We start from the raw sequence: 24,342 nt of genomic DNA on the forward strand, positions 1-24,342 counted from the left end.
AAGGAAATGGCAACCCACTCCATTATTCTTGCCTGGGTAATCCCATGGACAGAGGAGCCTTGAGGGCTACAGTCCATGGGATCACAAAAGAGTCAGACAGGACTTGGTGACTAAAGAACAGCAATAATGAGATCACCATGTTTATGGTCATAAAGAAAACCTTGATAAATAGCTCCAGTATAGTTAAATGCCAAATACTGTGACCATATGCAATAAGACTAAGTAAAGCAAAAGCAAATTATAAACAGAATATCTGAAATTAACAAAGTAGAAAACTTAAACCTTAAACCAAAATATTAAATTACATATAAACTAACTTAATTAGATATATATCTTGATGTATATCTATATCAACCCACTACAGTATTCTTACCTGGAGAATCCTATCAACATACGACTCCAAGCTATAGTCCGTGGGGTCGAAAAGAGTTGGACATGACTGAAGTGACTTAGGACTCATATGCTTCAAACAAGCCTCCATTCTATTCTTTAAATATATAAGATCCTTCCCTGATTTGAGGCTTTTCTCTTGGTCTTGCATCAATATGAAATATGATTCCTGTCATTCTTCACTGGCTAGATCAATCTCATTCTTTTAGCCATCTAATCACACTCTGCAGTAATAACCTCCGTTAAGTATTCTATCTGAAGTGACATAAGTTACTCACTACTTCATTTATTTCTCTTACTGTCTTACTTCAAACTGTAACTAACTATTGTGTCTATTTACTTACTTTCATATTTAATGGAGAATAACTGAATTACCTTCCTCTTAAGGCTGGGAACAAGCAAAGGTGTTTACTGTCATGGCTACTATTCAGTACAGTACTGGAAATTCCAGTCAGTGATGTGAATGTTTCTTGTTAAAGAAAAAAGAAATCTTGATTTTGAAAAGAAGAGTATTCACACACAACATAATATTGCAAATTGAAAATCTTAAGAAATCCACATAAAAACTATTGGAATGAATGAATGAGTTAAGTTCATAAGATAGAAGATCAAAAAATCATAAAAGTTCATAGTATATAATATACAAAAAGTCATTGGATTTCTATACCTTAGCAATGAACAGCAGAAAATTAACATAATCCCATTTTCAATAGTAGCAAAAACATCTTAGAAATAAATTTAACAAAGAAATGCAAGACCTGTAAACTGAAAGCTATACAGCATTGCTGAGGGAAATGAAAGATCTAAATAAACAGACAGCCATTCCTTTTCATGGATTGTATGACTCAGTATTTTTAAGATGACTCATTTTCCCAGATTGATCAGTAGTATCAATGCAATTCTATTCAAATTCCAGGAGTCTTTTTTTTCCCCAGTAAATGACATGCCAATACCAAAAATTTGTAGAGAAATCCATTGGATCCACAAGAGCCAAAATAGTGTTAAAAAGATCAAGGATGGGGACTTCCCTGGTGGTCTAGTGGTTGAGTCCACCTTCCAAAGCAAGGGACATGGGTTTGATTCATGGTTAGGGAACTAAGATCCCACATGCCATGGAGCAACTAAGCCTGTGTGCCTCAACTAGAGAGAAGCCTGTGCTCCACAACAAAGACCCTGCACGCTGCAACAGAAGATCCCACATGCCACAACTAAGACCCAACGCAGACAAAATAAATGGTTAAATTTAAAAAAGACCAAGGATGGAGGATTATATTTCTCAATTTAAAACTTACTAAAATGCAAAAGTAACCAGAATAGTATGGTACTGGTATAGGATAGAAATATCAATCAAGGGAACAGAATTTACACTCCAGAAATAAACCCTCAGGTGAATTCGTTTTTTATAAAAGTGTTAATTTGATGGAGAAATGATATCCTTTTTGTTCAAACTATCCTGGGACAAATCACGCTGTAACCTGAATTTAGATCTAGTCATGTAGAAGGCATGGAGAAAATCTTCTTGACCCTGGTTTAGGCAGACTTTTAAAATATGATACAAAAACACCATCAATAGAAGAAAATGTTGATAAACTGGATTCCACCAACATTTAAAACTTTCAAGCTTCAAAAGACACCATTAACAACTTGTGTCCAAACAAATGTCCATCAACTAATGAACAGATAAATAAATGTGGTATATCACTACAATGGAATACTATTCAGCAACAACAAAGAATACTGAGATATGCTATAACCCGGATAAACCTCAAAAACAGTATCATAAATGAAAGAACAAAGCCACAAAATAATTCTAATGATATAAATTAATGTATAATGATGTAAAATATAAATATATGAAATATTCAGAAATACCAAATATTTTGAGGCAGTAGGTTTATTAGTGGATGTTGGGCTGGACATGGAAATGAGGCTTGACTGTAAACAGGCATGAGGGATCTTTTTCAGATGATGGAAATATTCTAATATTAGACTGTGGTAATGATTGTACAACTTTATAAATTTTTAAAAGCAATGAATATGAAATTAATGAATTAAATCTGATGACTGGTAAGTAAATAACAGCTCAATAGAGCTGTTTTTAAAAAGTAGAGAGAGGAATTTATAGTGCAAATATGATACAAACTAAAATGTGACATAATTTTTGTTATTCAGAAATTGTAAGAAAATATAGTCAATTTGTCTTTGTTGTTGTTGTTGTTCAGTAGCTAAGTCAGGTCTGACTCTTTGTGACTCCCTGGACTGAAGCATGCCAGGCTTCTGTCTTTCACTATCTCCTGGAGTTTGCTCAAAATCATGTTCATTAAGTTGATGATGCCATCCAATGGTCTTATCCTCTGTTGTCCCTTTCTCCTCCTGCCTTCCATCTTTCCCACCATCAGGGTCTTTTCCAATGAGTTGGCTCCTCTCATTAGATGACAAAGCGTTGGAGCTTCAGCTTCAGCATCAATCCTTCTGATGAATATTCAGGGTTGATTTCCTTTAGGAGTGACTGGTTTGATCTCCTTGCAGTCCAAGGGACTCTCAAGAGTATTCTCTAGCATCACAATTCAAAAACATCAGTTCTTTGGCCCTCAGCCTTCTTTATGGTCCAACTCTCACATCCATATGTGATTACTGGAAAAACCATAGTTTTGACTATACAGATCTTTGTTGGCAAAGTGATGTCTCTACTTTTTAATATACTGTCTAGGTTTGCCATAGCTTTCCTTCCAAGGAGCAAACATCTTTTAATTTCGTGACTGCAGTCACTGTCCACAGTGATTTTAATAATTATATTTAATCTTGCACTGATTTAGTCAAATACCATTACATTTCCCTTTTTCTGGCTGCATATAAGTTATTTGGTTCCAGAACAAACTGCATATACGCACAGTAAACAAACATACAAACAGGAAATATGCTAATTACTTCTCAATTTTTAGGGTAAATAGTAAATGTACTCATTATTTGTCAGTTCTTAGAATCAATCTGAAATATGAAATCATCCTAAAATATGGAAAATTTAATATAATGCTTTTATTTTTTCCTGATTTCGATCTGGCTGTGCATTTACCTTTATCTTGATACTTAAAACTTAGAGTCCCAAAGAACTATGTAATTTTCAATTTAAGTAAAGCATTCAGTTTCCTCATTATAAAATTGAGATAATAGTAGCTAACTTGTAGGGTACTGTGAACATTCAAGATAATGTACCTAAAGCTACTTTCACATCATAAGTGAATAGTAACTCATTCTAAGTTACATCTGGTGATGAAATTTATTGTGAATTTTATTTTGAGGCTTCATTCCCCTCCCCCCCAACAGTGAAAATAACTTTGGTACAGAAAACCACTCAAATCAGCAAGTCTTACTGTCTCTGTTGAAACAAGGACAGGTTTCTCTTTATCTTCCACAATCCAGGCTTGACTGTGGAAATCTGGAAAGATTTTTAAGGACTTGGGGGAACTGCATATACTCACATGAATCATTGCAGTCCACATAGATGTTTTGAAATTGCTTGGCACACAGTTTTTTCACCTCATAGTTATCAAAGAATTTGCTGATACTCATTGCAAAGTTGTAACTAGGAAGCACCATTAATGCATAATTTATGAAGGTTCTTGTGAGATCAGGAATGTCATCATCTATGATTAAACAGATGATTGATTAGCTTTCAGCTAGAAAGCAGTGACCCTCCCATAACAACAAACTTTCCTAACATGATCAGAGGATTACCAGTCTAGCAGATCATCTTTGAGAAAACACTAGTTACTAAGTCATGAAGCTTCTTCATCTTCATAGTTTGTAGTATGGATTTGTCAGTTACAGATTTTAAAAGAAGACTTTTGCTAATAGTATTTCCCTAGGATCTGTCTTCCACCATCTTTATGGGTGGGTCTGCTATTAAAATCCCTACCTTGGCTTGGCCTTAGACTTTCCCTTTGTTACCTGTGCAGCCTGAAAAATGGAAAATCATGGGATTGTGAATATTACTTTTTTGTTGGCCTCTCTCTCTGATCTTGAGAGATCAATGATGCGTTTAAAAAGTTTGAATAATTTTTTGTCCAACATACATTGTTATTTTAAGTAGGAGGGCAATTTGCCTTCCAATTTTCCTCCATCCTCCTGGACATGGCAGTCTCTATTGAATTTCTCATTGCCAAGTTCAATAGCCTCTTGGTCATATTTCTTTTATTTGTCACTTTGAACCAATACTCTACCCTTCTCCACTGTACTTTCTAACCTGGCAGGATTATCTGTGTAGAATAAATCCAAGACTTCTTCGCTCTCTGGCTCTTAGTTGGCCTAAGCAAGGCCCATAGCAAGCCCTGACTGGAGAGAGGAAGGTCTCACTAGTATGTTCAATTTGTGAAAATTTATCAAGCTATACATTTATGGTCTCTGCACTTTTCTGAATGCAAGTTATATTTCAATAAAAAGTAAATATGAGAAATACATTCTTGAAGAGCTCTCTGCTTACAGTCCTCTGCAGGGTGGATATAACGATAGAGTATGTTGTAATAGAATGTTCCCTGACACCTTTGGGAATAATGGGATTCTACAAAGTAGAAGTCAGGTGGTAGAACTTAACTATTAGAAGCAAGGTAGGAACCATTACCACAATAAGTAACAGGGACAGTCCATAAAATCATACTTCAGGAGAAGAGTCTTCATTATTAGAGATTGGAATTCACAAAACCCATATTATTGGGGAGGGCTGAGTTGATTAATATAGTTCAAAATTCATGTTTATAGAGAAATTCAACAAAGGGATATTCTAGAAGCAAACAAAACAAATCTTATTGGTGATAGTCACCACCAGCAACAGCATGTCTTTAAATTTCATAACCAGAAAAGGGAGAACCTACTCCTGATACCCTTTTGAAATCAGAGAAACTGGTTTAATGATGACTACATTTGTTGCCTATTTAATTGTTTCCTTCTGAAAAACACTCATTAGGAGGTTCAAGATTATGTACTTCATTAAATTAGGAGGAGTTATACATTAGGACCTTCCACTCTCCAGTCTCACCACCTTGCTCCAAAGTGCTCTCAAGATGTTAAAACTGAAGGATCAAGTCTCAAGAGCATGGTGTGTGTGGGGTGATCTTTCAAAGGACACAAAATTTGGCACGGGTGCACTGTAATCTTTTAATCTTCTTTTTTTTTTCATGAGGCTAGAATGATACTGAATCCATCGCCTTCAGAGGGCTTAGCGTCTCTCTTCTCTTGCCCACTTTCTCTTTCCCTTCCCCTTTCTCTCAACCTCTCTTTCTCACATATCTGTTCAATAAGTATTTGCTGATTCCAAAGAGCACAACGGGATGACCCAGAGTGATGGGATGGGGAGGGAGGTGGGTGGGGGGTCCAGGAAGGGGAACACATGTAAACCCATGGCTGATTCATGTCAATGTATGGCAAAAACTATTACAATATTGTAAAGTAATTAGCCCCCAACTAAAATAAATAAATTTATTAAAAAAAAAAATCAACTTGGCAAGCAGAAAAATAAAATGTGATTCCCAACCAAAGAGCACAAGTTTTCAGATTCCTGGAAGGTAAGTGTTTAGCAATTAATATTTTTATCCTCCAGCTCTTTCATCATCATTTATTTAATGCATTTCCTGGAGAAAGGAAAAATTGTGTGAAGTCCTTACCATAGAATTTCATTATGATGTGAATGATGATACTGAAAACAGTTGAAAAGTAGTTAAAGAGTGTGAGCTTGATGTAGGCAGCAGTACTACTAGAAAACAGGAGGCTTCCAAGATACATGAGAGGAACAACAGACCAACCGTACAGCATAAAGATCATCATTGTGTCCAGAAAATGGAAATCTGCAACAAATGCATCCACTCCGCAGTATGTGAACACTCCCTGAGACAGAGTGCAGAGGTAAAGAGCGAGGTGAAGGACACTGTATAACATGCTCTCAAGCCAGAAAACTTAGAAAACAGCAAGCACTGCCTTCATTAGTGCATAGATTCATTACTTAAACAATTTTACCCATTAAAAATGAGCCTGAAGTGAGCAATCTCTTTTCCAATAGAGGACTTTTATGAACAGAATGACTATATTTCCTTTTTCTTTTTTTTCCTTTTGGAAGAGCATCACTTTGTAGCACTATCATGAATAAAATTAAATTAACTATTTCTACAGTAAGCCCAACTCTGAATTTTCCCAGAAAAAAAGTGATCTAGTGTATAGACGATTTATTTAAAGATTTTCTCTGGATGAAAACATGTGCATGTATGCACTTTCACCCTACCACATCACTCTGCTTGACGCGCACCCCCCCAAATTGTATGTAATTATTTTATATTGTTAGGTTAATCGTGTTCCCATTATGGCTTGCAGCTGTAATTATCTTTTATTTTTTGTCTGGCTATTGATTGTGAAAACTGATAACCATCTTTTACTATTGTGATTATGTAACTATTATTCACTTAATACCATTGTATGAATGGTCAACAGAAAAATAATAGAAATTTGTATCACCAAAACTAGGATCTAATAGAAAAACCTATAATTACTTTTTAAAATCCAGATACAAATTAGAATTATCTTTAAATTTTTTGAAAAATACAAATACTCAGGTATTGCTTTTTTTCCCCAGAACTCCAGATATATTTCTAATGAGCAGTCATGTTTAAAAACAACTGGACTATATGATGATCTTTTACTTTTATCTAGTTTGTTTCACTTTCTCTATTTCATATTCAGTGCTCCCATTTCATCTACTTTATGTACTCCAGTTTCTCCATCTCTCTCTTTTTTTGATGTTCTTTCTCAGCCTTTATCAAGTGTAGTAAAAAAGCTTTTGTATACACATATAAAAATATGTATAACCTATTACATAACAATTATATATAAATATATTTTAGAAAAGATTTTCTCTGTGGCTGCTGTAGTATTATGCAATCTCTTTGCATCACACCTCACACTTAGACTGTCTCCTGGCTCTACTCTCTACCCCCATGCCCTTTACATCTATCTCAGGAACTCAAGGACATCCTCTTTCAATCAGTTCTCATTCCATTTGAGAATCAGACAGGGAAGCATAAATTTAGAGTGGGCTAGATTAGGAAGAAGGGAACCTCTGGAACTATTAAAGAAGATGATTTTCTAATAACCTATTTGGTAATCGTTGGTAACTATAATTTCTCTAAAGATAGCAAGTTTGGCCCTTTTAAGCAACTACAAAATTATTTAGCAGGGCCACTAATAAACAGAAAGAGTTAACTAAGAATAGCCACATTACAACGCTGTGATGCTCTTGGAAGTAGTTTATACTTAAGCAATAATGTTTAAAGAAAATATATGAAGAGGATCAGCAATCTTGGGTGAAAACCAGCTTTAACTATAGTTGGTTTTCCCCTAATCCAAGTAAGAGAAGTAAAAAGGGTATAGTCAGCAGGAAACCACAGGTAACCTAGAAGCAGCTTCATTCCAAGGCTTATAATGCTTAGGGACGTCTTAAATTAGAACTATTCCAAAGAAAATTTAAATTTCTACTTGGAAATATGAAGACACACCCTACTTTTAGTTAGAATCTGACCCAACATAGTAAAAAAGTAAATTCTCCCCAAATTACTCTAAATAAAAATAGCAACAGGATTTAAAAAAATTAGATAAGCTGATTTTACAGATTACATGTAAACAAACAAAACACATCAAGATAGCCAGGAAATTCTGCAGAAGGTTAATGAAGGAAGTGAGGAAGGTCAATCCATAAAAATAATTAAATATATTATAAAACTACCATAATTAAAACAGATTTCTAGTGGCATATTATAGACACATCAATGGAATACAGTAAAGAATACAAAGTGAGAGTGAAAGTGAAAGTCGCTCAGTCGTGTGTCTGACTCTTTGAGACCCGATGGACTATACAGCCCATGGAATTCTCCAGGCCAGAATACTGGAGAGGGTAGACTTTCCCTTTTCCAGGGGATCTTCCCAACCCAGGGATTGAACCCAAAACTCCTGCATTGCAGGCAGATTCTTTACCAGCTGAGCCACAAGGGAAGCCCTAAGATACTTAATATTGTTAAATTATAGGATCTTGCCTCTTCTTGTTGGGTCCAAGAACAAATCCAGCTGGTGGCATTTTACAGAACCAGAGCAGAGTGAGGGAGTGTCTCATTTAAAACAACAAAAGGATAGGCAAGTTAGATAAATAAGCAAAGCTGAGAACCCACGGAGAACTCCATCTGAGAACCATGAAGGGGAATTTTGGGAGGGTGAGAGCAAGATAGAAAGAGAAGAGGAGAGAGAGAGAGAAACACACACACACACACACACACACACACAGATAACAAGCACTACCAGGCAAAAAGGATACAGAAGATATAAAGTGAAGTATGATGCTAAGACGGAGAGAACTGCAAATATGAAAGTAAAAATAAGTTTAAAGTACATTACTCAGGATGACTTTGAATATATAAATTACAATACACTTTGAAGGAAGGCTAACCAGGGTTCTGAAATTGTACTAGCTGGGTGAAATTGGGTAAATAAATTAGATCTGTGAGTCTTCATTTCCTTCACTGTAAACATGGTGAATTAAAATCACTTCAGACTTGAATGTTTTTGAATGACATAACACACACAAAAACATATGGCAAATAACTTCTCATGAGCCATAAATGGCAATATTGCTATAAGTATTAATAATGGATGGTCTTATTTATAGATCTGTTAACCAGGAAATGACAGCTGTGTGTGCCAGTCAAGTTTAAAGAACCAGAGAAAGAATGGATCCTTGGCATGGAGATGAAAAGATGCAAGGGTTTTTGTAATTGATTTCAATATTGCATTACACAGAGGGGAGATAGTAAAGAGATTGTGCTTAGATCAACTCCCCTATTCTTGTGGCAAAAGATGAGAATTGTGGCCCTCAAAAAGGATGGTGGTCTTCCCTAGTTATGCTAGTTGGCTAGTTAGCTGTGAGAAGAAACTGGCCCTGAGACACCGGCCAGAGTCTTCCACTGTGACAAGAAAGTGCTGCTCTGCTCTTTCAACTTTGGGGCATCTCTGTAAATGCTATTTGCTCACCACTCCCATCTACGCCTCAACTGTTCCAGCTTCTGGTCCCTGCTGAGGAGCTGTTATACCTGGCGGGATGCAGCTCTCCTTCATAACTAAGCCTAGGGCTCCAAACTGATCGAAAGTTTCTCCTTTTTCCTCAAAAAACTAATTTTACCTTTCCATGGTACATATAGTTTGAATTAGGACTTGGTAGCTCATCTTTTATAGTAGAATTAGCCACCTATTTTATATGTCCATAGCTGAACAGTGAACTATTTGAGGGCTGAGACATTGTCTTACTCATATTTAAGGCCACCATACCTCTTGTCGCCACTCGCTATGGTGGCTCAGAGAGTAAACCATCTGCCTGCAGTGCAAGAGGTCCAGATTCAATCCTTGGGTAGGGAAGATCTCCTGGAGGAGAAAATGGCAACCCACTCCAGTATCTTGTCTGCAGAATTCCATGGACAGAGGAGCCTGGTGAGCTACAGTCCACAGGGTCGTAGAGTCAAACACAACTGAGCGACTAACACTTTCACTTTCTTTTATAACTTTTGTACATAAAAAAACCTTACCTCCTTTACTCATGTGTCTATCCCTTTAGTAACTATACAACTTCGTATCTACCCCACCTTCATATATGCATACAAAGTAAAAGACATTGCCAAGTTCACTAATGAGAAAATCGTTACATTAAAGGACACTGTAACATCCTTACATGCTTGGTCTTTAGTCTCAATATCTAAAATTGGGTGTCTGAGTCAAAGTTAGTTCTGCTTTGCAGATCTAGCCATTTTGGATTTGGGGCATGAATGGGAGACTGTGAATAGTAACAGAAAGCCTCGCTTAAGTCATGATTCTAAATTGTGTGCTACAGTCCAGTTTTACCAGAGAGCTCAGCATTGGGAATTAGTGGCAGTGACTTATCTATATGATTAGTGAGGGACAAGTAACACGTAATAGCCCTTTTCCCTTTAGTTTTGGGCCCTGGGCATTATGCTGAGCAATTACATGGGAAGCCAATTCAAGAGAGACTTTTCAAAGAAATTTTTTTCCAATTGAAAGAACATGAGGTAGTACGTTTCCATAATGAGGTTTTCACAATATATTCTCTGGCATAATAAGCCAAAGTAGTTTCATATTTCTTTAAGTTTTATTTCAGGATACAATTAATTGAATAGAAATTTCCTGTGGGAGACATAAAAAATATGAGCCTTTGTGCAAATTCAGCTAACACTCACCAGGAGGAAGCAGCAGGTAATGGAGAAGTAGATGAGATCCCAGAGCAAAGCAGAGAGCCAGTAAGTCAGTAAATAGACTCCACTCACAAACTGGATGTGCTTTGCGTTAGTGGCTCTCTCAGTCACCGTCTGAAGGCAAAAACTACCAATCACAACAGCCAGGGCAAAAGCCAAACATAATACTACTTGTAATCCATTTGTAGGCCTATGGAAAATGAAATAAAAGATGGAATAAATAATGAAATAAAAGTATAAAATGCTAATTTCAGTACTTATTTTCAAATATACATTGCCACTTAACAAGGGTATATATTAAGGCTCAATTCCAGTAAAAGGAAAGTCAATCATACATACACTATGTTAGTACCATAACGAGGGAGAGGTTGAGGCTTGTTGGAGACTTTAATGGAAGCATTGGGGCCAGAAAGTGACATGAAAAGAACATTGTCAAACACCGCTAGGGATGTTGCAGCTGAATGGTATGCCTCATTATTGAAAAAAATAGTAAATACTGTATTGTTTTTCTCAACCTCAATGGAAAATGCAGTCAGGGAGAAGTCACGATACTCTTTACTTTCCCTTATGTATTTCATTACATTACCTAGAATAAAGAAAGAAATTGATTAGTCAGTATGTAATAAGTCACCTACTACTTATGTCAAAGTGGAAAGACCAAAACTTTTTCCCATCATCTCTTCCCTTTCCAATTCCCACAATGGCTACCTCAAATCTCCTCAAGAATTCTGCACCATCAGTAATCCCTACTATAAGTTTACAACTTGAAAAAAACAGTAAACTACTAAGAATTTCTTGCTCTATTCTTGTCTAAAACAAACATAGTTGTTTTTTTTTCAAAATTGTTTTGGTTCTTCTAGGTCATTTACATTTCCTCATACATTTGAGGATGGACTTGTCCATTTCAGCAAAAAAGCCTGCTGAAATTTTGATAGGAATTGCGTTGACTGTATAGATCCATTTGGGGAAATTTTCTATCTTAATGATATTCAGTATTCCAATCCATGATATGGAATATCTCTTCATGTATCTAGAACTTTAATTTTCCTCAGAAGTATTTATAACTTTCAGTGTACAAGTCTTGCACCTCTCCTTACATTTATTTGTATATATATTATTCTTTTTGACGCTGTTGTGAGTTTTGATAATCTGTGTCCTCACCCCACCCCTTTAATCTTTCATCTAAGTTAGATTTTAAAAATTCCAGTCTGAAAAACCTCTGCCTTTTGATTGGATTGTTTAATGCATTTATATTTAATATAATTACTGATATTCTACTGTTTATAACTGACACTTTGCTTTGTGTTTTCTATATGTCTTATCTCCTTTTTGTTCTATTATGCAAGTATGCATTTTGTGTTAAATATATATTTTATAGTGTACCAATTGTTGGTATCAATAATATATGGACCATTGTTAGCAAAGTGATGTCACTGCTTTTTAATATGCTGTCTAGGTTATCATAGCTTTCCTTCAAGGAGCAAACGTTTTTTAATTTCAAGGCTGCAGTCACCATCCACAGTGACTTTGGAGCCCAAGAAAATAAAATCTGTCACTGCTTCCACTTTTTCTGTTTTACTATTTCACTTTTCCTATTTGCCGTGAAGTGATGAGAGAGATGCCATGATCATATTTTTTTGAATGTTGAATTCAAGCCAGCTTTTTCATTCTCCTCTTTTACCCTCTTCAAGAGGTTCTTTAGCACCTCTCAATTTCTGCCATTAGAATGGCATCACCTACATATCTGAGGTTGTTGATATTTCTCCTGGCAATCCTGATTCCAGCTTGTGATTCAGCCAGCTTGGCATTTCACATGATGTATTCTGTATAGAAGTTAAATAAGCAGTGTGACAATATACAGCCCTAACATACTCCTTTCCCAATGTGAACCAGTTAGTTGTTGTATGTCTGGTCCTAACTGTTACTTCTTGACCTGCATACAGGTTTCTTAGGAGACAGGTAAGGTGGTCTGGTACTCCAATCTCTTTAAGAATTTTCCAAAGTTTGTTGTGATCCACAGTCAAAGGCTTTAGCATAGTCAATGAACCAGAAGTTGATGTTTTTCTGGAATTCCCTTGTTTTCTCTCTGATTAAATGAATGTTGGCAATTTGATCTCTGGTTCCTCTGCCATTTCTAAACTCAGCTTGTTCACCTGGAAGTTCTTGGTTCATGTACTGCTGAAGCCTAGCTTAAAGGATTTTGAGCATTACCTTGGTCTCATGTGAGATGAGTGCAATTTTGTGGTAGTTCGAAGATTCTTTGACATTGTTCTTCTTTGGGATTGGAATGAAAGCTGATGGTTTCCAGTCCTGTGGCCACTGCTGAGTTTTCTAAATTTGCTGACATATTTCAGCAAATATGTATGAGTCTAGCATTTCAACAGCATCATCTTTCAGGATTCGAAATAGCTCAGCTGGAATTCCATCACTTCCACTAACTTTGTTTGTAGTAATTCTTCCTAAGGCCCACTTGACTTCACACTCCAAGATATCTGGCTCTAGGGGAGTGACCACACCATCGTGGTTATCTGGGTCATTAAGATCTTTTTTGTATAGTTCTTTTGTGTATTCTTGCCACCTCTTTTTAATCTCTTTTGCTTCTGTTCAATTCTTATCATTTCTGTCGTTTATTATGCCCATCTTTGCATGAAATATTCCCTTGATATCTCCAGTTTTCTTGAAGAGATCTATAGTCTTTCCCAGTCTTTTTCCTTTATTTTTTTGCATTGTTCATTTAAGGAAACCTTTTTATCTCTCCTTGCAATTCTCTGGAACTCTTCATTCAGTTGGGTTATTTTTCCCATTCTCCCTTGCCTTTGACTTCTTTCCTTTCCTCAGCTATTTGTAAAGCCTCCTCAATCAACCACTTTGACTTCTTGCATTTCTTTTCCTTTGGGATGGTTTTGATCACTGCCTCATGTACAATGTTATGAACCTCCATCCATAGTTCTTCAGGCACTCTGTCTACCAGATCTAATCCCTTAAATCGAATTAATCACCTCCACTGTGTAATCACAATGGATTTGATTTAGGTCATACCTGAATGACTTAGTGGTTTTTCCTACCTTCTTCAATTTAAGTCTGAATTTTGCAGTAAGAAGCTCATGGTCTGAGCCACAGTCAGCTCTAGGTCTTATTGCTGACTGTACAGAGCATCTCCTACTTCCACTGCAATGTGTTGTTTAGTGGTGTTTGGTTTTGAGCCTCCTGAAAAGAATATAAAATTTTAAGTAGTCTTTTTATTATTTTTTGCCAATTCAACACTCTACTTCTAATATTCATCCATGCTGTTTTGGGTAAATTTTATGTTTTTTTATTACTATATGATATGTCATCATGTGAATATATCCAAATTTAAAAATTTTCTTTTTAATGACCTTTTTTTGGTTAATATTATTTTCCTTCTTTGCTTTCAAGATTTCCTTTTTGACTTTTTACCAGTTAAATTATGTTGTGTTAGGTGTGATTATTTTTCAGTTTACCATACTTAGAATTCATTAAACTTCTTGGAGGTGAAGATTAATGTTTTCCATTATATTTGGGAAGTCTTCAGTCATTATTTTCTCAAATACTTTTCTGTCGTTTTATCAGTCTCTTTGCCTCCTGGTTCTCCCATTATGCCTATGTTGGCATGCTTGATGTTGTTCCATGTCTCAGAAGCTGTTCCTTCCCATCTTTCTGTTTTACAGATTGGATAATCTTTATTAACTATCTTCAATTTAGCAATTCATTTTTCTGCCAATTCAAATCTATCTTTGGGTCCCTCTGGTGAAATTTTCATTTCAGTTATATTTTCCAACTACAGAATTTCCATCTGAAATTTTTATTTATATTTCTTCATTAAAATTCTCTTCTTGGAGAGATGAAGTTGCCATACATTCCTTCATTTTTTAAACATATTTCCTTTAGTATGTTGAAAATATTTGTAATAGCTGATTTATAGTCTTGATGCTTTCAAAATGTGGTCCTGGAGAAGACTCTTGGGGATCCCTTGGACAGCAAGATCAAACCAGTCAGTCCTAAAGGAAATCAACTCTGAATATTCATTGGGAGGACTAATGCTGAAGCTCAAGCTCCAATACTTCAGCCACCTGATGTGACAGCCGACTCTTTGGAACAGACCCTGATACTGGGAAAGATTGAGGGCAGGAGAAGAAGGGGATGACAGAGGATAAGATGGTTGGATGGCATCATCAACTCAATGGACATGAGTTTGAGCACACTCTCAGAGATAGTGAATGTCAGGGAAGCCTGGTGTGCTGCAGTCCATGGGATCGCAAAGAGTTGGGCATGACTGACTGTACAACAAATAGTCTCTGTATACTAAGTTCAACATTTGCCTTTCCTCAAGTACATTTTCTACTGGCTCTCTTTCCCCCGGCATATGGGTACACTCTTCTGTTTCTATTTTAGTTTTCTGGGACTGTCAAAATAAAGTACCATAGCCTGGGAGACTTAGAATTGTGTTTTTTCACAGTTCTAGAGGCTAGAAGTCCAAGATCAAGGTGTTGGCAGGGTGGGTTTCTTCTGCGATCTCTCTCCTGGGGTCATAAATGGCTTTCTTGTCCTTGTGCTTTCATATGGTCTTTCCTCTATGTATGTATATCCATGTCCTTATCGGTTCTCAGCCTTTGGCTAAGATTGAGCTTAATTTCAGCCTCTTAAAAGGAGACCAATCACTTGATAAAGGTCTGCTCTAATAATCTCACTTTAAATTAATTACTTCTTTTTTTGTTCCTTAATATATATATTTTTATTGAAGTTTAGTTGACTTGCAGTGTTTCAGATTCACAGCAAAGTGATTCAGTTGTACATATACACATATATTATTTTTCATATTATTTTCCATTATAGGTTATTACAAGATATTGACTACAGTTGCTTGTGCTATACAGTAAACATTCATTGCTTGTTGTGTATCTATTTTTTTTAATTAGAAATCTACCTTTATATTCATAGTAAGGCAAACAAGTGGAATCAAAATGTTAAATTTTTTAGCTGGGCAGAAATTCATAAGTTTTATAAAATACATATATTATATTATACATACTATATATATGTGTGTATATATATATACAAGTATGCAAAAGATTTTCTACTATGCTTGATAGAGGCATAAGAAAGGACATCAAAAAAAGAGATCAGAGATCAAGAAATTGGAGAACATAAATTAAATGAAATGGGAGCACTGAATATGAAATAGAAAAAGTGAAACCAATTAGATAAAAGTAAAAGATAATCATATAGTCCAGTTGTTGTTATTCATGGCTGCTCATTAGAAACACATCAGGATCTTTGGAGACAAAAGCAATATCTGGGCATTTGTATTTTTCAAAAAATTCCAAGGTAATTCTGATATGCATCTGGATTTTAAAAAGTGATTACAAGTTTTTCTATTAAACGTTAGTTTTGGTGATATATAATTCTATTATTTTCTATTGACCAATCATGATACAATTGTATTAAGTGAATGATATTGCTGCTACTGCTAAGTCGCTTTAGTTGTGTCCGACTCTGTGCGACTCCATAGACGGCAGCCCACCAGGCTCCGCCGTCCCTGGGATTCTCCAGGCAAGAATACTGGAGTGGGTTGCCATTTCCTTCTCCAATCACAATAATAAAAGATGTTTATCAGCTTTCACAATCAATAGGCAGACCAAAAAATAAAAAATAATTATATTGCAAGCCATAATGGGAACATGATTAACCTAATGACATAGAATAATTACATACAATTTGGGGGGTTAAGTAGAGTGATGTGGTATGTGCTAAGCTGCTTCAATTGTGTCCAGCTCTTAGCAACCCCATGGACTGTAGCCCACCAGGCTCCTCTGTCCATGGGATTCTCCAGACAAGAACACTGGAGTGGGTTGCCATTTCCTACTCCAGGGGATCTTCCTGACCCAGGGATCAAATCCATGTCTCTTATGCCTTCTGCAGTGGCAGATGGGTTCTTTACAACTAGCATGACATTGGAAGCACTAATTATCAATAAGTATCATCCTATTACACTTTTCTTAATTGTTTTGAGTTTATTTTGTGTAAGTTTTTTCCTTCTCTTGTGTTTTCTGCCTGGAGAAGTTCCTTTAGCATTTGCTGTAAAACAGGTTTGATGATGCTGAATTCTCTTAACTTTTGCTTGTCTGGAAAGCTTTTGATTTCTCCATCAAATCTGAACAAGAGTTTTGCTGGGTAGACTATTGTTGGTTGTAGCTTCTTCTCTTTCATAACTTCATGTCATTCACTTCTGGCTTGTAGAGATTCTGCTGAGAAATCAGCTATTGACCTGATGGGAGTTCCACTGTATGCTATTTATCGTTTTTCCCTTGTTGCTTTTAATATATTATCTTTGTATTTATATTTTGTCGGTTTGACTACTATGTGTCAGAGTTTCCCTCCAGTGGTTTTATCTTGCCTGGGACTCTCTGCACTTCCTGGACTTGGTTAACTATTTCCTTTCCCATGTTAGGGAAGTGTTCAGCTACTACGCCTTCAAATATTTTCTCAAGTCCTTTCTCTCTCTCTTCTCCTTCTGGGACCCCTATAATGTGATTGCTGGTGCATTTAATGTTGTCCCAGTCATCTCAGAAGCTGTCCTCATTTCATTTTTTTCCCCCTATATTCTGTTCCGTGGCAGTGTTTTCCACCATTCTCTCCTCCAGGTCACTTCTCCATTCTTCTGCCTCAGTTAGTTCTGCTACTGATTCCTTCTAGTGTATTGTTCATCTCTATTTGTTTGTTCTTTAGTTCTTGAAGGTCTTTGGTAAGCATTTCTTGCATCTTCTCCATTCTGTTTCTGAGATCCTGGATCATCTTCACTATCACGATTCTGAATTCTTTTCCTGTAAGGTTGCTTATCTCCACTTCATTTAATTGTTGCTCTGGGGTTTTATCTTATCCCTTCATCTGGGACATAACTCTCTGCTTTTTCATCCTGATTAACCTTCTGTAATGTGGTTTTTGTTCTAATACTGTGGAATTGTGGTTCTTCTGGCTTCTTCTGTCTGCCCTTTGGTGGATGAAGCTAAGAGACTTCTGTAAGCTTTTTGATGGGAGGGACCGGTGGTAGGAAAAACTGGGTGTTGCTCTAGTGGGTGTTGATCAATAAAGCTTTAACACAATTATCTGCTGATGGGTATGGTTGTGCTCCCTTTCTGTTAGTTGTTTGACCTGAGGCAACCCAGCTCTGGGGTCTGTGGGCTCTATGGTAGGGTTAATGGTGATCTCCAGGAGTTCTTATACCAAGCAGGACCTTAAAGGACTGCTGTTGCCAGTGCCTCTGTCCTTGTGGTGAGCACTTGCTGACCCATGCTTCCACAGGAGACCCTCCAACACTAGCAGGTAGGTCTGGGTCAGTCTCCTGTGGGGTCACTGCTCCTTTCCCCTGGGTCTTGGTTACAGCAAGATTGTTTTTTCCCTCCAAGAGTGAAGTCTCTATTTCTTCCAGTCCTGTGGAAGTCCTATAACCAAATTCTTCTGGCCTTCAAGGTCAAATTCCCTGTTGATTCCCAGTTCCTTTGTCAGATTCCCAGGCTGTGAAGGCTGATGTGGGGCTCGGAACCTTTGCAACAGTGGGAAAACTTCTTTGGGATTACTGTTCTCCAGTTTGTGGGTCACCCACCTGGCAGATATGGGATTTGATTTTATTGTGATTGTGCCCCTCCTACTATCTCGTGGCTTCTTGTCTTTGGACATGGGTGACTTTTTCTGGTGGTTCCCATGCCCTCCTGTCAATGATTGTTCAACAACTAGTTGTGATTCTGGTCCTCTTAAAGGAGGAGGTGAGTGCACATCCTTCTACTCTGCAATCTTGAACCAGAAGCCCACCTTTTTCTTAATCTCTCTGTTTTTAGAGGAGCCCCCTACTTCCTCCCACATCTATGCCTGGCATCCCTGAGCCCGGAGTTCCTCTGATTCTATGGTTCTAACCTCATCTGCACATTGGAACCACTCTTGAAGACTTTTAAATTAATTACTTTTTAAAAGATCTAATATCCAAATACAGTGACATGTTGAGATATTGGAGGTAGGGCTTAGCATATGAATTTTGAAAGGACACAATTCAGCCCATTACTCTTTCTCTTCTCATTCTGTTGTTGTTAAAAACTGGGCATATAGGATAGTGTATCAACTCTGGTATCTGAACTTCCCTGTGTGTTGTTACTGTTAATTTCGTTGTTGTTGTTGCTACTCATTTGCTTAATGACTTCTGTGGACAGTTCTGTAGATTTTGTATTCTCTACAGTATGCAGCCACTTATTTCTCTGATGAACTTAAAAATAATTCTGTCCTTTAAGCCTGGCTTCTAGGGGAAGGTCTTAAATCAATATAATTTAGCAATTAGCAAAAAGATTTTTTTTAATGTCTAGAGCCAGTAAGTCTACCACCCTTGGCCAAGGAGATCTTTGAACAAAGGTACACCTTCAAATTTCAGGCAGCTTACAAGTCAGCCTCAGCTTTCATTGCTTGCCTGTGTAGGGCCTCAACATCAACTAGAAGTAAGTGACTGGATTCTTCTCATTTCCTAGTTTATTTCTGGCCATGCATACTACGATTCTGAGCTTTCTAGGTCTGCAGGAATATCAGAACTTTAAAGTCCACTGTGGTCATCTAGCTTTCCAGGTATTCCTTTAAAATTGCTTTCTGGGTAAGCTCTTATTTGGCCCAACTGAAAGCACAGCCTTAGCTACCTGTGGTGCTATTACCAGTGGATTTCTATTGCTTTAAATAATTCCCTGGGGTTAGGGATTTTCCTAAAGAGTTGAGCCCTAATTTAAATTCAGTAGGAATAATGTCTTGGGAATAGAGTTTTTCAAAGAGCTTCTATTTCAGTCAAAGTATTGACAATCCTCATAAATGGGACTTTTGGTTTTTTTTAAATAAATTTATTTATTTTAGTTGGGGGCTAATTACTTTACAATATTGTAGTGGTTTTTGCCATACATTGACATGAATCAGCCATGGGTTTACATGTGTTCCCCATTCTGAACCCCCCTCCCACCTCCCTCCTCATCCCATCCCTCTGGGTCATCCCATTGCCCCAGCCCTGAGCATTTGTCTCATGCATCGAACATGGAATGGTGTTCTGTTTCACATATGATAATATACATGTTTCAATGCTATTGTCCCAGAACGTCCCACCCTCACCTTCTCCCTCAGAGTCCATAAGACTGTTCTATGCATCTGTGTCTCTTATTCTGTCTCACATATAGGGTTATCATTACCATCTTTCAAATTCCATATATATGCATTAGTATACTGTATTGGTGTTTTTCTGGCTTACTTCACTCTGTATAATGGGCTCCAGTTTCATCCATCTCAATAGAACCGATTCAAATGTATTTTTTTTAATGGCTGAGTAATATTCCATTGTGTATATGTACCACAGCTTCCTTATCCATTCGTCTGCTGATGGACAGCTAGGTTGCTTCCATGTCCTGGCTATTGTAAACAGTGCTGCGATGAACATTGGGGTACATGCGTCTCTTTCAATTCTGGTTTCCTCAGTGTGTATGCCCAGCAGTGGGATTGCTGGGTCATATGGCAGTTCTATTCCCAGTTTTTTAAGGAATCTCCACACTGTTCTCCATAGTGGCTGTACTAGTTTGCATTCCCACCAACAGTGTAAGAGGGTTCCCTTTTCTCCACACCCTCTCCAGCATTTATTGCTTGTAGACTTTTGGATAGCAGCCATTCTGACTGGTGTGAAATGGTACCTCATTGTGGTTTTGATTTGCATTTCTCTAATAATGAGTGATGTTGAGCATCTTTTCATGTGTTTGTTAGCCATCTGTATGTCTTCTTTGGAGAAATGTCTGTTTAGTTCTTTGGCCCATTTTTTGACTGGGTCATTTATTTTTCTGGAATTCAACTGCAGGAGTTGCTTGTATATTTTTGAGATTAATTGTTTGTCTGTTGCTTCATTTGCTATTATTTTCTCCCATTCTGAAGGCTGTCTTTTCACCTTGCTTATAGTTTGCTTTGTTGTGCAAAAGCTTTTAATTTTAATTAGGTCCCATTTGTTTATTTTTGCTTTTATTTCCAATATTCTGGGAGGTGGGTCATTGAGGATCCTGCTGTGATTTATGTCGGAGAGTGTTTTGCCTATGTTTTCCTCAAGGAGTTTTATAGTTTCTGGTCTTATATTTAGATCTTTAATCCATTTTGAGTTTATTTTTGTGTATGGTGTTAGAAAGTGTTCTAGTTTCATTCTTTTACAAGTGGTTGAAATGGGACTTTTAACAGGGCTCTGAAGAGATCAGTTCTTTCCATCAACTGTGAGGTTCTAACTCTCATGGATACCACACCACTGAGGGGAGGGAGACCCATAGGAACTGTTGTTATTCAGTCACTAAGTTGTGTCCGACCCTTTGCAACCCCATGAACTGCAGCATGCCAGGATTTCCTGTCCTTCATTATCTTCCAGAGTTTGCTCAAACTCATGTCCATTGAGTCAATGATGCCATCCAACCATCTTATCATCTGTTGCCCTCATCTCTTCTTCCCCTCAGTCTTTCCCAGCATCAGAGTCTTTCCCAGTGAGTTGGCTCTTCACATCAGGTGGCCAAAGTATTGGAGCTTCACCTTCAACATCAGTCCTTCCAATGAATATTCAGGGTTGATTTCCTTTAGGACTGACTGGTCTGATCTCCTTGCTGCTGTCCAATGGACTCTCAAGAGGCTTCTCCAGCACCATAGTTTGAAAGCATCAGTTCTTCAGTGCTCAGTCTTCTTTGTGGTCTAATTCTTACATCAGTACATAACTGCTAGAAAATCCATAGCTAGGAATAGTTCTAAGTTAAAATGGCACAGATTTAACTATTATTTTTTTTTAACAGAGGTTCAGTAGTTTTTAAAATAGACACTTTTTAGCTTGTTCTGTGCTTTTGCTTAATTTCCAATAATGTAAGTTGATTGATTTTTAAGAATTATTTTCCAAGTATTTCTGTTGCTTTTGTGGAAGAGTGGACTCATTCAATCACACAAAGAATTCAAAATTCTCCATCCACTAGGTTTTGGCCTAATTTATGGGCTTCCCAGGTGGTCCCGTGGTAAAAAAAAATCTTCCTGTCAATGTAGGAGATGCAAGAGATGCGGCTTTGTATTAGGGTTCATAAGGGGCTGGCTCATACTGTATTGTTTAAAAATGGCCCATTATGGTTACCTGACAAACAAGGGATGAAGTCACAGTGGCCACATTGCCCTGGTGGCATACTGTTTTTTCCTTAAGGCGATATCCTGTTTTTCCCTGCTGGTGCCAGTTTTTCAGGACTACGTGACTACCCGACCTCGAGACCCCTCTGACTACATGATCACAAGACCCCAGCTGCATGCTAAAGATAAACAAAGGCCCCCTCCCTTCAGGGCACAATTTCCCATTGATAGGGTATAAGAAGGGTTGGCTGTAAAGGGAGAGTACTGGCTTCTCTCTAAAGCCAGTCACTCGCTTTCTTCCTATAATAAATCTTTCTCTGCCTGACTGCCCGGCTCATTCTCTTTTTCTCCACACTTGGCATACAGTTTGATCTCTGGGTTGGGAAGATTCCCTGGAATAAGAAATGGTAACCCACTATAGTGTTCTTGCCGGGAAAATTCCATGGACACAGGAGCCTGGCGCACTACAGTCCATGGGGTCACAAAGAATTGGACATGACTGAGCACATGTGCTTTACACATAAATGGACAAAAAAAGCTACATAAAAGGGTTGCTTTTAGCATTTAGAAACATAATGCAGAAAAATTGTTCAGTATATTCACAGTTCTGACCAAAAGTAAACATTGAACAAATGAGTACTATTTGTACTATCTTCAAAATAGTAGCTCTGAAAAATCAATCTATTAAGTCTTCAGCCACCTGTTTTTAGAAAATCAATATTGTAAAGGAGAACCTTCAGATCTTGGAAATATTTCACCCCGTGAGAGCTTAGAGAAACATCTTTATATTCTGGTCAGAATACAAATTTGTATGCTAAATCTTTCACAACAACATAGTATTTTGGCTCTTTTACTCATCCTTTGAAAGGTGATAGAATTAGCTGAAAGACCACTGCAGCCAGAATGCTTCCATTAATTATTAACTTTTGTGCTCAGCTGCCGTAAAGTGTGTACATTTTTGATCTTTGATTTAGCTGCCTCTAAAATACTGGTAGTTAGTAGGAAAAGAAAGAAATGGGTAGCTAGATAGCATAGTTAACTTCCTTCTTTGCAAGTGATACATATAGGTCATCATATAGCAGCGGTCTCTTTTTTCCTACAGGTCTTACCTTGTACTTCCCGAAGTTCTTGATTCTTAAGCCTTAAAAAAATCTCAAGGTTCTTTATGAAATTTAGAGTCAAAACAGAATTCCCAGAAATTGAGTAAGGCACAATTGTTCGACCATATTGACTTAAGTCCATTTCTCTGGCAGGCATAATATAATACAAGTTTAGAGTTGTTAAGAGGTAAGTAGTGACAAACAAAATTATTGATATATGTAGCAATGTCAACTTCCAACTGCGCCAATTGAATAGTGCTCTCTTTAAAAACATGGAACGAAATTGCTGGCGGTAAAGTGGAAACTAAAAAGAGAAGAACATAGCATCAGAATTACTCGTGATCCAAGGAAGATATTCAAATTGAAATTCAATTCTTAAAATTTTTATAGCAAAAGATAAACACATATTATACAAATATATTCTTGAATTTAACCAAAGAAAACAAAATGGTATAGAAAAGTTTATTTGTATAAGGTATTAAAGGAAAAGACTTAACATCTGGTTTCTTACCTAACTACACTGAAAATCTTGTCAAGGTGATTTTATTCATTAATATATTTGTGTTATTTCTGATTGGAAAAAACTATATTTATTTATTTTATTTAACATCAAACCATAATCTTTCCATCTCTCTTTTTTAAGGGAAATATCCCCATAAAACTTGTATACAACTACTATCTTTTACTTTATTTAGTATACTAACAATGGTTCATAGTGAGAAAATGCCCCTAATCTGATCAACCAATATCTTCTAAAAGTAACTCTTGGGTCTTGTTAGAACCAAACAAAGGGAAAATTTATTAGAAAATGAAGAGAAATTCTCAGTGATTCTGAGAAATAACAATGGTGCGAGTGGCATGGCTGTGATCTTTATCTAAAACCCATTTCTCCCGCATCAGGAAATTAATGGAGTTGTAGTACAGACTGTTCCATATCTGCTTGACTCTCCTATGGCCATACTCCAAACATCTTTTTAAGTTCAGGTAGTATATACACCCAAGCCAAATATACTAGTTTTACATTCTTAGTGAATATACTCACCCCAGTATTAAATTTAATGTTAGCAATTTTATCTAATCTGGGAATAACCGGTCTTTCATAATCTCTGAACACTCTCCTACTCTGATTCCTGTTTTGTCTTCTTTGGCTCAACGAAAGAGGAGACTGGATAGATTGAATCTCCGTTTCAGAATCTGCCAGCTTATTGACCCTAAATACACACATATACACACAAAAAGCACAAAATATTTTACTTTGACTATACCTTCAATCTATTTGATTTGTCAAATAGCAAACAAATTTCCAAATTTGGAGGACTCCTTGATCTTTTTTACTGATTGTTAAGTATATTGTATAAAAATAGTATGATAATGTGAAAGTGAAAGTATTAGTCACTCAGTCCTGTCGGATT

At 36.9% G+C, this 24,342-nt stretch overlaps 1 protein-coding gene across 9 annotated transcripts in view; it reads right to left on the reverse strand.

The window, feature by feature from the left end:
- LOC145531643 (phospholipid-transporting ATPase ABCA3-like) overlaps positions 1-24,342 on the reverse strand; it is a 200,625-nt gene that overhangs the window by 49,868 nt on the left and 126,415 nt on the right. For 8 of the 9 annotated variants that reach the window (XR_014072620.1, XR_014072619.1, XM_081554583.1 and 5 more), the window contains 6 exons: positions 23,973-24,141; positions 22,940-23,234; positions 11,016-11,262; positions 10,662-10,866; positions 6,048-6,267; positions 3,870-4,034 (listed from right to left, as the gene is read on the reverse strand). Coding sequence is in view for 7 of the 9 variants with exons in the window: in XM_081554583.1 (XP_081410709.1) it covers positions 3,870-4,034; positions 6,048-6,267; positions 10,662-10,866; positions 11,016-11,262; positions 22,940-23,234; positions 23,973-24,141 (1,301 nt within the window). In the remaining 2 variants the exon portion in view is untranslated. Of the gene's footprint in view, positions 1-3,761; positions 3,765-3,869; positions 4,035-6,047; positions 6,268-10,661; positions 10,867-11,015; positions 11,263-22,939; positions 23,235-23,972; positions 24,142-24,342 lie in introns of all 9 variants that reach the window. The other variant, XM_081554576.1, reaches the window with a different exon arrangement.

The sequence above is a fragment of the Giraffa tippelskirchi genome, chromosome 13 (assembly GCF_054371585.1).
Source record: "Giraffa tippelskirchi isolate mGirTip1 chromosome 13, T2T-mGirTip1v1.2.pri, whole genome shotgun sequence".
Lineage (NCBI taxonomy): Eukaryota > Metazoa > Chordata > Mammalia > Artiodactyla > Giraffidae > Giraffa > Giraffa tippelskirchi.